Source organism: Poecilia formosa, unplaced genomic scaffold, assembly GCF_000485575.1.
Source record: "Poecilia formosa unplaced genomic scaffold, Poecilia_formosa-5.1.2 Scaffold389, whole genome shotgun sequence".
In the NCBI taxonomy this organism is placed as follows: Eukaryota; Metazoa; Chordata; class Actinopteri; order Cyprinodontiformes; family Poeciliidae; genus Poecilia; species Poecilia formosa.
Genome location: NW_006800328.1, coordinates 273,771 through 288,877, shown reverse-complemented (window position 1 = coordinate 288,877; position 15,107 = coordinate 273,771). Strand labels below are relative to the sequence as shown.

The following is a 15,107-nucleotide window of genomic DNA, read 5'->3' as shown; positions in this document are numbered from 1 at the left end:
AATAAAAACTATTTTCAAAGCTTTTCACAGATGAAAATCTGAAAGTTTGGCCCGCATTTGAATTGAGTCGATTTGAATGGAACTTTTTCATGTAAATCAGAAAAAAGCTCAAATTTTATCTAAGCAGCCTCATCAGCTCTCCTTCTGGCTTGCTTGATGTCCGGCCAGTCTTTGGCCCACCTGAGCTGCAGATCTCCGCTGCTCATCCTCTGACCGTGTCTTGGTAGTATCACACTGTTTCCACTTTCAAATGATTGATTAAACATTAATCTGTGAGTTTGGGATTAACGTTTTATCACATAACCCGGCTTTGAACTTCTCTATAACTTTTTCCCTGACTTTTTTTCTGTATCCCTCTCAGTCATCATGGTGCTTTTTTCTCTCAAATGTTCTCTAATAAACCTTTAAAACCTTCACAGAACAGCCAGATCCTTACCGAGAAGAAAGACTTTATGTTACAAATAATTGACTTTTGAAGGCACAATGTTTCACTGCATTTATGTTAGTACATCAGAGCACAACAGGTTGAAAATAAATACATTGCCAACCTTCAGTTTGTAACTAAATTAACCCGAGTTATTTTTCCCCCTTAATCCCATTGGTTCAAAAATCACAGATTACAGGGACATCAGATGATAAACTTTCCTTATACGAAAATAGTGTGAATGTGAAAAAGCCTGAGATTGTCCCGTTTTAAGACTAAAATAATATTCTAATTGACAACATAAATACTTGAAGATAGCCATAAAAATCCCACATTTAGTACGACTCTCACTGTATAAATGCATTTTGCATTTAAGATAAAAAAACATTTTTTCTTCGACTGTAAATACATGGAACTCCTCAAGTTCTAGGAAAATACTTGTAATTGGTAACTTTTGCTGTTCAATTATTGATTGGTTAATCAAAAGATAGTCAATAAATCAAATCTGCGTTATATTGATGCCACGTCAAGCAGAAAGGCCTGAAAAGAAATATTAAATTATTTTTCATTCATTTTAAAAACTACAAAATAGAACTTAAGTGTTTAAATGAAAAACCTGCAGAACGTGCCCCCTTTTTTTATCCCGCTGCTCGATTAATCATCAAAATAATTGATAGATTACTCAGTCGCTAAAATAAACATTAGCTGCAGCTCTAATCTGAATACTGTGACTGTTTCCTTGAAAATCCCAAGAAAGCAGAACGTCATTTAAAAGCGTGACGCCATCTTTGTGGCTTCTGACTGACATTGATGCTCTGCAGTGCCTGTACCTGTAGGTCCTGCTCTGCAGCACTGTCAACAGAGACATGAGGACTGCCAGCTCATGTGTTTGAGCGTCTTTGCAGTAGCCTGTGTGAATTAGATTGTTTTTGATCACTGCTGCAGCACACAGGCAGGAGGCCTGCACCACTGACTGACTGCTATTCGTCCCTTCCTCTGTCTTTTTCTGCAACATAAATTATTCTTGTGTTTCTCTAATTGTATTAAATGGATAAATCTGTATTTTCTTTTTTTTGTTGCTCTTCATGAAAAATACATAAATTGTAATTTTTAGCCCCTGGTAAAATACCAAGCAGATTTAATGGGGGATTTGTAGCATGCAGATTATTATTGAATAACGTTTTAGTGAACTCTGCTGAAGACGGTTTAGGTCTCCGAGGGGCTTATGTAACAGTGCATCATTGATTTTAAGTCCATGACCTTGAAGGGAATGCGTTTCTCTTCAGGGTCTTTGTAGTTCCGCTGTCCGTCTCTAATCTGAAACCGGGAACCGTCATGCTAACCAGAAGCCACTTGTACATTGAAGTAATTCATTTTTTTTCTGTCAAGGTTAAAAAGTGGGTTTCATTTATGAGTCACACGTTGTGGATCACGGTGGCTCCCTGTGAGTCACTGTTCTGGAATAGCAGGACCAGTAAATATAAAAGTAGGAATGCTCTGCACATGCCGTCTTCTTTTTTTCTTATTTGTTTGTTTTTGTTTTGTGGGGAATAAACCGGAACGTTGTGTCACTTGTACATTTTTTTATTTAATTTTTTTATTTTATCTCTGGTTACTTGAGGACTGTTATGAGAGCGTAACGGGTTTTCATTTTGTTTTAAATAACCATTAGAAGAAATTATTTGTGTTCGAATTGGGACATTTTTTTAATTTTCTGCATTTAGCAATCCTATACAATGAAATCAAGGTTATTGAACTTTAAATATTGCACAGCCTTATATTTTTTTAGTAGAAGGGACTCAAAAGCAAGCTGATAATATTAATAGACAATATCCTCCATTTTCTATCGGAAGGGAATGCAGAAGCATTCAATATAATGTTGTAAATTTAACTCAATTAAGTGAAATTTATAGTCAGAAGTGGACAATGAATCTGCTTTCCAATCGTAATAGTCCTTGGATAATATTCCTGAAATTAAGCTTACGGTTTAATTATAAAACGCAAAGCTTTATTTTGAAAGGAGCTTTATTTTCAAATATCAACAGTTGATCCAGTCTTTAAAATGTTTTAGTAGATTTGATCATATGTAGGGATTTTCCATCAGGTTGCAGCAAGAGCCAGTTCTGAACTGGTTCTGTAAATGAACCAGTTTGCTTTTCCATCACTTCCATCATCTGCTTATTTATTTGTTTGAGCTTCCCACACTTTTATTATTTTTTTATAATTGTATATTTTTTAATTATTTACCCAGGATAAAATCCAATTGAGATCTAAATCCTGCGTTTTAAGCGAGGCTTCGGCAATAGGCAGCAACAAAAATGTAACATGAAAAAGTTACACATTTAGAGGGAAACATCAAGCTATGTGCATTATTGAGTTAACCTCAAGAACTTTTACTTTGGCGGTAAAACCACTGTAGCTGTAGCTACTTAAAGGATAAGGGAGAAGGTCAAACAATTCCTTCTTCTCCAGTTCAGTTTGAGCAAAAGTAAAAGAAAGAAGCATGCAAAAAATACAAGAGTCAACATTTCTCAGTGCAATTGCAGTACAGATAGAGGCTGTCAGAAGTCTAAGTAAATAAAAGTTAACCAATGAGCCAGAACAGGCTGCCTCATTGACTATATTCACATCCCATCTGCGAATATAAATCACAAAGTGTGCTGACATTTTGCAGCTTGTAATGAAGAGTCAAGCATCCTAAGACATCGCAAAGAAGCAATCGTAACACAATAACCCAACACAAGTTTTAGTAACAAGCCACTTTTTAGCAATGCGATAAACACAACTTATTTCTAAAATAAATAAAAACCTCAAAATAAGTTGTGTGAATAATCATAGTGCATGGAGGCAATTTGGCTGAACTAATATTATTTACCCTCATACTCCTGCAAACATGTGAGATAATATCAGCACCTTAACTGGTTCAAACAACTAGTGGTGCTTCAGTCCAAATCGGATGATCTCTATGAAGGCGTGTTAATGCCACTGTGGATAGAAAAAGGAGCTAATTTCTGCCAAAAAATCATCCCAAATTTTCTAGAAAAAAGGATATTTCTAGGTTTGAAAAGTCAAAAAATTTGCTATGAAAAATTTCCAAAAGTGGAATAAAATTCCTTGAATTTCTGATATTAATCTACAGGGGTTTTTTTTTTTTTTTTTTTTTTTTTTTTTTTTTTAGAAAATGTTCAAACTAAGAAATTTCCAAAGTTTTTTCCCTAGAAAATTTCTGAGATTGTCAAAATTTCAGAGTAGAGCAAATGTTTTTTTTTCCCCTGTAGATCCCTGATACACACTAGTTCCCTAATATTAAAATAAAGTGCATTAAAATGGTATAATAACACTGTGTTATTCCGATGCTAATCCAACACTTTATTATTTTATTTGTGGCATTTTCAACAGATTTTTCTGTTTTATTCAACTGATCAAAAATTATACCGGCGTTTTAAACATGGAGGTCAGAGCATTTTGAACTCTGGATTCATTAGCTGTAAAACTCAAACTGAGCTCCAAGGTGTCACAAAACCTTTTTCTAAGTATTAGTTGATTAATTTTTATTCAGTTTCCCACAAGATGCTGGATTTCTACCTTAATTTAACTTTTTATATTATTTCTAATGTATGTTTTCCTTCCTTAAAATGAGTCTCTGTGGTTGTTGCAGCTGTCGCACGAGCAACAGAAAGAGCCTGATTGGAAGCGGTCAGTCGTCGGGTTTACCGCGACCCCACTCTCCGCTCTCTTCTCTCACAGGTGAGTTCATGTCCATCACATGTTCGTGTCGCCTAATGTAGAACCTGTTGTCATCACTGTCAGGTTGTACACAGAGGGGGCCTTTAGTGCACTGCGACAGGAAAAACCCGCAAAATGAAAATGAAAAGCTTTTTATTTTTGCAAAAAGTACAAGTACAGATGACACAGGAGCTCTCATGCCCTGTTTGTAATTACCAGCAGAGGAATATGCAGTAAGAAAATACAATAATCACACCGACTATCACTGGGTGATCCTGCTGTGGGATGATAAAAGGATTGACGGCGTGAAGCATCAGGTTGCATTGTGGCGTTTTTTTCTGGTCAGACTTTGGTTAGGTCAGCCAGCGCTGGGGCTGAGAATTTAACGGTGCAACAAATCAAAAACGCCGTGATTGTTTTTGGGTGAGGAAGCGGCGGCCTGCAGGGAGGAAATGCACAGGACCAGAGGGAGGGAGACCTCATTTACCACAGGGCGTTTTATTTCCTGCCATTGCTTAGCGAACACAGCGCTGCAGCTTCAAGTGTTTAGTCTGCATCGTGACCTGATGAAGGAGCCCAGATTTTAAGATGGATTCCGGCTCTGAAAGCCCCGGTGCTTTTACTAACGAATGCGCACAGCTCTGGGATGACGTGACGCTGTGGCTGAGGCGTAATATTTATATCAAAGGTAAGAAGAGCAACTTTTCTGGGCTGCCATTTATATTGAGGCATGTAATCGTCTCTGAGCCATCTTCCATGTAAAAGCTTTTCTAGTCATGAATTCCTCAGAAATTATCTGTTCTGTTTGAAAAAGGTTAATCTTCTTTATAGCAGAAAAAGGAAATTGGTCACCTAATTATGTGGCCAAACCTGTGTAATATATTTGATTAATTCTAAATATGTGAAGGTTGTTACAACGCAACGTCAACTCAAATTACTGCTTTGTTGGATAGCAAAGCTATATGAAAGGAGAATTGTGAGAGGAACTTGTTTTAGTCCACTTCAGCCGTCAACATTTAAACTTCATGAAAGCCGATGCAAAAATGACATTTGATCTTTGATAAAACACAATACTGTGGTGCAACTTGACTCAGTTTTTCTAAAAGAAGAGCTTTATCCATGGCAGAGAAAATGCACCTCTACTGCCCTGACTATTTGACTTTAATACCTTAGATATCTAAAACAAAAGACTATTGTTCAGGATAGAAAGAATATATAATTGTCAATACAAAAATGTATGGTAAAGCTTGACGACAAAAATACAATTGATTGAGAAACATGGCAAGGAGGGTAAAACAGTAATCAAAACTGCAAGTTATGCACAGAGCGTCTATGTGAGTTTCTATGTTTTGTTTTCCTCTTCTTTAAGGTACATGAGGTAAATTTCAGGGTCCAGGATTGCAGACCACCTGAATGGTGTTTAGCTTTTAAATGGAACATATTGCTCTTAGTTTAATATGTTTTAAGTGTTGGGTACGTCAACATATTTATTAAATGCCAGTTGTGCTTCACACATAGCGTACAAACCGTCCTGAAGACTAAATGTTGTTGCAAATGCCTGTGTATGCGCTGCTCATAACCCTCTCCCTTGCTCTCTGAGAGGAGATATATATATATATATATATATAAAATATACTCTACAGAATCTTAACATTCATGTTCAAAATCCTACCATTTTGTTCTATTTCTACTCATTATGTTTGTGCACATGATGTCCCATTTAAATCCGTATTTAGTGCAGTTTTTGTTTTCTTCAAAGAAATAAAACGCTTTCTCATAAGCTTGTTTTGAACTGTTTTTATCTCCATATCACAGCAGTCAACAGGCTTTTAGGTCTTCGGGGTTCACATTTATCATTTAATTCACCATCTTTAAGAATATAAATTAAATCAGACCAGTTAAGCAATTGTTTTAGAGCTTACCCAGTGCTTTCACAAGAAATTGAAGATAATTATATTTTCCCTCAAAGGGGGATCTTGGGAGAATGGTTTTAGTAAATCCCACAGTTAATAGCTTTGAAAAGTAGCACAAAAGGACACATGAATAGAGAGCTGGTGCTATTACAAACCAAGTGCTGGTGCAATCTGAAAATGTGCAAAACAATGAACCTTCTTTGAATGAGCTTTTGTTGATTTTTAGTACTTGAAGAACAATCAGTGATTGTGTTGCATTCTCTTGATCTTTAGCCAGATTTCCGACTCTCAGAAACGGAGTGCACTAAGGTATGAAGTACTGCAAGGTATCAGGGCAGCTGCTGTTGAACAGGGTTTTGTTACTTTAAAGCAAAGCGATAATGGAGATTATTCCAGCTAGCTTCACTAAAAACAACAGACGCCGTGGGTTTTCCCTGGAGTCGAGATTAAATCGATTTCCAAAAGTCTGCCAAGATTTCTAAATGTAGCATGTTCCAAAGCAGATGGAAATAAAAAGCTCTAAAAGATAAAAATGAGCAACTTTTCTGAACCCCACTGGCTATTTGGTAATTATCACTATCTTTCAGAATATAAATTATAAACATATTCTTGCATATATGCTCCATCTCAATTAGTTTTGAAAATGTCACTGTCGCCAGAAATGTCTTAGTTTGAAAATGGAAAAAGTAAATTCACTGTTGCTTGATATATATTTATTTTATGGTTTTGTGTTACTGATCTGTTTTATTTCTAATTGGAAAAAAAAAATAATCCAGTGTTTAAGTTTTCAGCCTGCAGGTCGTTTCATCTCCTCTTTCTGTGTTTCTGTTCATACAGGAACAAGTCCACAAGACAGCCCAAGAAATTTCTCCCCCAGTGCCTCTGCTCATTTCTCTTTTGCACGAAGGTAAAGGGAACCGAGATACGGTCATATATTTCAAAAATTAATCCAGGTCTGTAGCCGTTTTGTCGAGACTCATGAGTGTTTTCTGTGCGAGCTCGTGTATAAAGTATTCAACTTTTCTATATTTATATTTTCAAAAATGGCATCCATCATGAGTCCTGTAATTTTGTATTTTTTTTTTATTATAATCCACAGTCATTGCCACAGAGCAGACAGGTAACTTGAAGCTAGGCTTTCACTTCTAAATGGAAAATAAAACATTAACCCCACATTTGTCTGGAGTTCCTCCCTGCTTCATAAGTCTCACTTTAACACTGCAGTTTTACTCATTGAGCCATCTACATTTAATTCTACATTTATTTACTTGTCATTTTTTTTTATTTATTATGTCTACGAATTAACTAGTAGATTTCATTAAAAAAAAAAAAAGCATCTGTTTTAAAATCCATCTCCAACTTCGTCGACCGTTCAGGTTTTAGAAGTTTTCCCATGTTTTGGTTACAAACATGGGAGCGTCTTGTTTGAACCCAAGCATGTCGAGTTTGTCTGTTAAAGGTCAAAGGTCTTCTGTTTTAACGATTGGGACACTCCTCAGCGTTTTTGTTGCTGTTTTGCGACAGGACCGATGGCCGCCGCTGGTCCCTGGCCTCCCTGCCGTCCTCTGGATATGGAACCAACACGCCCAGCTCCACCATCTCTGTAAGCATCAGGCGCCTGTAATTCACACAACAGCAACAAACCAAAAATGAAACTGACTGGTGGATTTTCAGTTTTAAAGCCCTCCCGTGTTAATAATTTGTAGAAACAACTTTTGTATTTTAGATTTCTATTGGCTTTTCACGTCACAGACTTGAAATTTCTGCCCATGTTTCTTTGCATAATAATTCAATCTCTGTCAGATTACATTAAGAGCATCGACTGGCCGCAGATTCTCGATTGGATTTAGGTCTGGAATAGGCAGAAATACTGTATCTTTGTCTAAAGTGGCCATAGGTGGCAATGAGATAATGGAGCAACTTCTCCTCCAGTGTTTATGATCCATCAAACATCAGTTTATGTTTTTACTTCTTCTTCATTTAACTCAAACCAATCTAATTATACTCCCTCAGTCTAAGAAGAACATTGACCTGCTGAAAAGGTTGTTACTGCCACCAGGGAGAGAACAAAAATGTGCAGGATGCCGGCCCTCGAGGACCCACTTTGGGCACCCCTGGTTTACAGCAATGCATGTTAGAGTAAAATAAACAATCTGAACCAGTTTAAGTGTTACTACAATGCCGCATGTCTCTCTTATTCTCTATAAATCGGATTTAGAAAACCTAAAGTACATTTGTAGGCTCAATGCTCCTCAGATTCTGCTTTTTCTTTAAATTACAGAATCTGTGAAACAGTTTAATTCAGCCTTTAGCTCGTTGAATGGCCTTAATGGTCACCATGAACCGACTCTTACAAGTTTTCCATTTGAGATTTCTCGTATCTGTGTTCCTCGACCTTTATGTTGGTCACTAATGTTTTCTAACAAACCTCAAAAGCCTCCACAAGACAGGTATTTATTTAGAAATCCACTTACACTCGGAGACTCTTATTTACTAATCATTTGACTTCTAATGGTAATTTGTTGCTTGGGTATGTTACAGTAAACATCTGTCACCATTTAAAACCGTTCTTGGTTTCTCATTGTTCTTGTCACAATGCAAAATAATTACTGTGTCTTTGTGTACCTGATAGACCTCATTATGTCAAATCATAACAAACTGGCTTGATGCATCAAAATCTGTTATCAATACTTTTTTTTCTTCAAAATAGTTTCACTATCCTTTTCTTTAACTCTTTTAAATTATATATTTTTAACTATTTCTACCACTTTTAGGAAGCATATTAAAATATGTCAACGCGCGTCAACAAACACTTACAGCATCAAAGATGTTTCACTGGAACTGAAAGGTTCAAGTTGATTATATTTAATTATTTTCCAGATGGTGCTTTTATTTATTAAATTTTTTGCTTTCCATGGTGAAAGTTGATTTCATTTCTACTGTTTTCATTCATTGTCTGTTTAACTATTTGCTTGGGTTCATTGAAGAACTCGTTCTTCTATTTACTCTGTCATACCAAGATCTTTTGGTTCTAGTTCTACATTAGATCAGATTTTTATCCAGCTGAGATTAAAAATTGTGTCTGAAGACAAAACAATGTGTTTCTCTAATCAATGAAATGAAATATTAACAGTTAACATAATCTACTTTAAAGACCCATTGATTCACTCTGAGCAGTAGAACAATGGAAACCAGCTGGAATGTCAAACATCACATTAATAATTAAAGCACTGCATTCATTTTTTAATGTCGGCTTTATTAACATAAAGCGTGATCAGCCAGCAGTCGTCAACATCTTAAAGGAAAAGTTGCGGGTTTGTATGTTCTATATGAAACAGCTCAATCATATTCAGAAAAAAAAATAAATTATAAAAGTGTAAATGTTTATTTTCCCTAAACAAAATGCTAAAATCATTCTGGAACATATTACCTGGCTTTTTTTTAAATAGTTTTTGAACTTGAATCTATCTCTTTTTTTTTTTTAATTTAAAAAAAGAAAAAGTTAAACATTTTCTTTGAAAAATGATGCACTTTGGTTTTCTTGATAGTTTATAATACTAATTTCTAGGTAATTTTTGAGAAATTTGCTCATTTTCCACTTTTTAAGTGCTTCATGGTTGAGAACAATATCAAACTCAAAACTTATATTTCAAATTCAAAAAAGGCTCAAGTTGCTTACAATAATAGTCAAATTAAGGTAATTTATTATTGTTTGAAGACTGTTCAGCCTCCCACAGAGGCAGTAATATTTACAATACAGACCTTAGAAAACTATTGATTTCATTTTTTTAAAAAAAGCCAGATTAGTAACAAACACGGCAGTTCAGTATTTTTCATCATTATTACAGGGAAAAACAACACCATCTCTTTATTTTTTTCTTTTCCTTTTCATGTTGAATATATATTTGTTTCATTTTCAGTCATCCTGTTCATCACAGGAGAAGCTGCACCAGCTGCCCTTCCAGCCTACGCCTGATGAACTGTACCTCCTCTCCAAGCACTTCTGCACCGAGAGCATCTCCGGGGACGAATGCCGCAGAGCGACGGCCATGCGACCCCGCTCACGCAGTCTCAGGTACCCCAGTCATCTTTACACCACTGAAACTTTTCATAGTCTGCACTGAAAACTCGCCCTGCAATAACCGCATGACGCATTTTCAGCCCTGGAAGATCTCCATCCTGTTACGACCATGAGATCATCATGATGAACCACGTCTACAAGGAGCGGTTCCCTAAGGTGAGTGGCCCCCCGCCAGTAGCCGCGCTCTCAGCTGAAGATCTTCCACTTCAACTGAAAGATGCTCCGCAACCTCCTCACGTTACAGGCCACCGCTCAGATGGAGGAAAAGATTCAGGAAATCATCCGCAGCAACTCCCCGGAGAGCGTCCTCCCTCTGGCAGATGGCGTGCTTGGCTTCGCCCACCACCAGATAATTGAACTGGCGCGGGACTGTCTGGAAAAGAGCCGGCTCGGTCTCATCACGTCCAGCTACTTCTGCGAACTCACCGACAAACTGGAGAAACTTGTTCAAGAGGTAGGGTGCTTTTTAAAAAATGTGAAGTTTTCAGAAAACTCTATTAGGGTGCATTCACTCCATCCCTGTTTAGTCGGGTTTCATCAAACTCTAGTGAGTTTGACTAGAAAGTCCGGTTTGTTTGGAGAGGTGTGAGTGCAACTGAACCCTGATGCAGACCAAAGGAGCAAATCCTGATCCGCCTTAAAACTTAGGTCTGGGTTCGGTTGAAGTGAACTCTGGGGCAATTTGAGTCCATATAAATGAAAAACTTATATGCAGACTGCTCCAAAAGCAGGACACAGACTATAGAGAAGGGCATTCTGGGTAAACACCACCAGTACAAACCCGCTAGTGGGAGAAATGGCTCATGATGTTTTATCAAAGGCAAAAGAGAAAACCAATAGCTGCTAAAATTTGGCTCTACTTTTATTTAACCTTTCATGAAGGAGGAAGTTGCGCTCAGTGTCTTCTTCAGTGGTTTTTGAGTTGTTTCCTTCAGTGGTTCTTGGTGCAGCGCCACCACAGGCGAGGAGGGGAACAGGTTTTTTTTAAACAGTTTGCTGAAAATGTAACAAATGTTGCAATTTTGATCCCCAAAATGTGAATTTCTACACCCTTCATTTTTCATTTTACTCCTGTTTTATACTGACAGCAAAGTTACAGCTAAATAAAAAAGGACAAAGTGTATACTTGAAGAGTATCTCTCCATTTTTTACAGAGTTTTACCAAAGCGTCTCTGATTTATGTGATGCAGCATATGCGTGTGACGGTTTCTTATCCTGTTGGTTGCTCTGCAGTCCACAGAGAGGTCAGAAAGTGAGGAGGTTGACTTCATCAGAGAGCTGGCAAAGAAGATCCTCATTGTGATAGCTCGGCCTGCTCGGCTGCTGGAATGTCTGGTACGTAAACAACTTCTGATATGCAAACTTCCCCAGGCTTCAGCATTTTTCTTAGTATCTGTCTTACATTTACATTTTTCAAACAAAAATTGAAAAGCTATTGTTTTTTAATAGAAAACTAGGAGCAGCATGCAGCACCTTCCTCAATTAGACACTCCTTGTGTGTAAAGCTGTGTAAATAACTTTTTTTTTGCTATTACTGCAGTAGCCTAATCTCCTGCTTAAAACCTTTATTTTATTAGTGGTAAAAGAAGGAGGCAAGAAATAAAGTACAAAAGTACAAACAATTGTTTTGACTTAACTGTCTCTATAAATGAAGCTAATTTTAAATGTATATTTTACTGTCTTATGTCATCAATGTGTCGAAGAACTTTTAATGGGTAGTCCCTGACTTCCTGTTTTTTGTTTTGTTTGTTTTGTTTTTTAAGAATGAATCTGATAAGACATAAAAGCCCCTTTATCTTTACCACTTTTCAAAACGGGAAAGACAAGAGAACATGTTATTTAAGTAAGATAAATGTATATTAATCTTAATAAATCAGGAGAACAGCTGTTTGATGAAATTTGCCTATATCTGGAACCAAAACAACCACAACAACCACTGCTCACACACAGCAAGCAGTTTGGAAATAAAACATATTGAGCACTTACTTTACCCTATTTTTTTCTACATTAGTACGATTTTGACCCACTTTACATAAATTGACATCATTTTGAAATAAGGCATTTCAGTATGCTGACAATTACACAGTGTTCATACATCCAGCTCAGTATTTTTAGATGCATCTCTCCTGTTTTTAAAAGTGCAAAAGATAAATAATACATTTGGAATCCAAGCTGTTCAATACATTGAATGACTCTAACTTCACTTCATGTTCACACCTGATTTATATTTTTTAGCCTCGTCTTTGAGGCACTGTGCATAATTTAAGGGGTTTTTTAATGATGAAATACTTAATTATTGTTGAATATTTTAATAATTAGCAAAACAAGAAAGTTGCGTAATGTATCCTTCCAGCTCCCCGGCGTACTCTGCAGGCTTTACACTGAAGTTGGGTCTCTGTGTTTCCAGGAATTTGACCCAGAGGAGTTTTACCACCTTCTGGAAGCAGCTGAAGGACATGCTAAAGAAGGCCAAGGCATCAAAACGGACATCCCTCGTTACATCATCAGCCAGTTGGGACTCACACGAGATCCTCTAGAGGGTACCGGATGTTTCATCATCATCATCAGCGCTAACATAATCTAATACAAAAAGACTCATTAGAGCTGTTAAATATGAAATGTGTGTTGTTCTTATCCTGTAGGATTGTTGTTCCTGCTGAATTATGGCTCTAAATGAATGAATCAATTGAAGACTTATTTTTTCTTGAAGTACGCGAAAACCAAACGGACCATTTGCCTAATGGCCTTCTGTCTCTGCATATTCAGTAACCAACAGCATTCATTATGACTAATTAGAAAAGAATGGCCTCCCCACAGAGCCACACAAGCTGGCACATCAGCCAGACTACTTTACCCCGCCGAACGTCTCCTGTGTTTGGTTCAAACGCCACCTCAGGTGCTTACAGTGAACTCTTGGGAGGGACAGATGTTAAATAGCAGTGGAAATGTGTTTACCGGCTCTCTGGGGAGCTCACATGGCGGTTCACATTGTTGCACGCAAACAAAACCAAAACACGCACGACAGTATCTAACTGGCATTTGTTCCAGAGTGGTGATTTTCAAAATGGCCATCAGACGTGTGTTCTGATTTCTGCTCCATTTATTTTAAATTCCAGTTATCTTGGAGTCAGCAGCTCAAAGCTATTTAGCCAATAAACTCTTAAGTTTGGATTTTTTTTGTGTGTTTTAAATGTGCTGATTTCTTGGCATTTAAGTTTTTCTTAAATGCCTTACATACACTTGCATGTATTCTTAACTTTAAATAGCTGCCTGAATTAAACTTTTAGTGTTTTTCTACTACTTTTCTTTTATACTAAATCAGCGTTTTATTCTTCATAGAAATTGCACAGCTGACCAGTAGTGACAGCGGCATTGCAGAAACTCCAGAAACAGACGACTCTGTACGTTTTAAGAAATATAATACTTTAAGATTTTTTAACTATTCTATATTTTAACTATATTTTTTTTTTACTATTTTTTTCTTTACCTTCTTGTCCTCAGTCTCAGAGTCTCAGCACTGTCTTGCGTTCCCGACGGAAACCCTGCGAATTGGACTTTGAGATGATAAAACTCATCAGCAACGGTGCTTATGGGTAAGAAAATATAAAACTAATAGGTTACAGGAAAATATTATTTTTTCCAATAATTTCTCATCAACTGAAAATGAACCATTTTGAAAGCTTTTTCTGCTCCTTACTGTTGCACCGTTTTACTCCGCAGAGCTGTTTATTTAGTTCGGCACAAGGAAACCAAGCAGAGGTTCGCCATGAAGAAAATCAACAAGCAGAATCTGATGTTGCGGAATCAGATACAGCAGGCCTTTGTGGAGAGAGACATCCTCACCTTTGCCGAGAATCCCTTTGTTGTCTCCATGTACTGCTCCTTTGAGACACGGCGGCACTTGTGCATGGTGATGGAGTATGTCGAAGGTCAGCTGCAGCCGAGTTCAAAGGCTTCTGTTTTCCTTCTATTGCATGTTTATATTCATTGATTTTTTATTTATTATTTTTTTCCCCTCTCAGGAGGAGATTGCGCCACCCTGTTGAAAAACATGGGTCCCCTGCCGGTGGATATGGCCAGGATGTATTTTGCAGAAACTGTTCTTGCTCTGGAATATCTTCACAACTACGGCATCGTCCACAGGGATCTGAAACCTGACAAGTGAGAACTTGATGTATTAAGCCAGAGATGGAACTGAAGCTGATATTGTACAGTTCATTTGAACTGTGTGGACAAACTCCTTACTGTTTTCTCGCTTTCTCTTTCACACTTTAAACAGTTGGGTAGCTTTGTGGCCAGACGATGTAAGGAGGGCCATAGAAATAATTTTTGCGAGCCAGATTTGGCTCGTGGGCCTCGAGTTTGACTCGTGCTCTAAAAGCTTTTCTCCCAGGACTGACCTAATTTTGTCTCCATCCATCTTCTCATCCAATCCCTGCTGCAGAAAAGCATTCCCAAAGCATGATGCTGCCAACATTTTCCTTCCATTTCATAACAATGTCATACTTTATGTTGGTCTATCAAATTATATGCCAAACAACTACATGTATGTTTTTGTTTCATCATTGCAAAATCTGAAAACGTTCAAGATGTACAAAAAGTTTTGCATGCATGACTTATGTATTGATTTTACTCAATTAAACTGAAATGTTAAGATTATAACTCTCACACGCTTAAAGATGTACAGGTTGGATATGTCTCCTTCTAGTTAGACATATCAATCATCACTTTCCAGTTTTAATTACATTTTTTTTTCTATCTTCCTTCACATTCTCTCAGTCTACTGGTGACGTCGATGGGCCACATCAAACTGACCGACTTTGGCCTCTCTAAAGTTGGCCTGATGAACATGACCACCAACCTGTATGAGGGACACATAGAGAAAGATGCCAGGGAGTTCTCAGACAAGCAGGTGAATGTCTCTCAACTCTCTGTCCTCTCCGGTTCGATCACGTATCGTTGC

At 37.3% G+C, this 15,107-nt stretch overlaps 1 protein-coding gene across 11 annotated transcripts in view; it reads left to right on the top strand.

Moving 5' to 3' along the window:
* Nucleotides 1-15,107, top strand: part of mast4 (microtubule associated serine/threonine kinase family member 4) — a 99,440-nt gene that overhangs the window by 66,728 nt on the left and 17,605 nt on the right. For 7 of the 11 annotated variants that reach the window (XM_016662749.1, XM_016662752.1, XM_016662753.1 and 4 more), the window contains 14 exons: nucleotides 4,083-4,171; nucleotides 6,901-6,970; nucleotides 7,163-7,183; nucleotides 7,588-7,666; nucleotides 9,984-10,138; nucleotides 10,225-10,300; nucleotides 10,389-10,598; nucleotides 11,378-11,479; nucleotides 12,552-12,684; nucleotides 13,484-13,545; nucleotides 13,646-13,737; nucleotides 13,865-14,073; nucleotides 14,167-14,305; nucleotides 14,924-15,056. In XM_016662749.1, the coding sequence (XP_016518235.1) occupies nucleotides 4,083-4,171; nucleotides 6,901-6,970; nucleotides 7,163-7,183; nucleotides 7,588-7,666; nucleotides 9,984-10,138; nucleotides 10,225-10,300; nucleotides 10,389-10,598; nucleotides 11,378-11,479; nucleotides 12,552-12,684; nucleotides 13,484-13,545; nucleotides 13,646-13,737; nucleotides 13,865-14,073; nucleotides 14,167-14,305; nucleotides 14,924-15,056 (1,570 nt within the window). The remainder of the gene's footprint in view (nucleotides 1-4,082; nucleotides 4,172-6,900; nucleotides 6,971-7,162; nucleotides 7,184-7,587; nucleotides 7,667-9,983; nucleotides 10,139-10,224; nucleotides 10,301-10,388; nucleotides 10,599-11,377; nucleotides 11,480-12,551; nucleotides 12,685-13,483; nucleotides 13,546-13,645; nucleotides 13,738-13,864; nucleotides 14,074-14,166; nucleotides 14,306-14,923; nucleotides 15,057-15,107) is intronic. The other 4 variants (XM_016662751.1, XM_016662756.1, XM_007575812.2 and 1 more) reach the window with 2 other exon arrangements.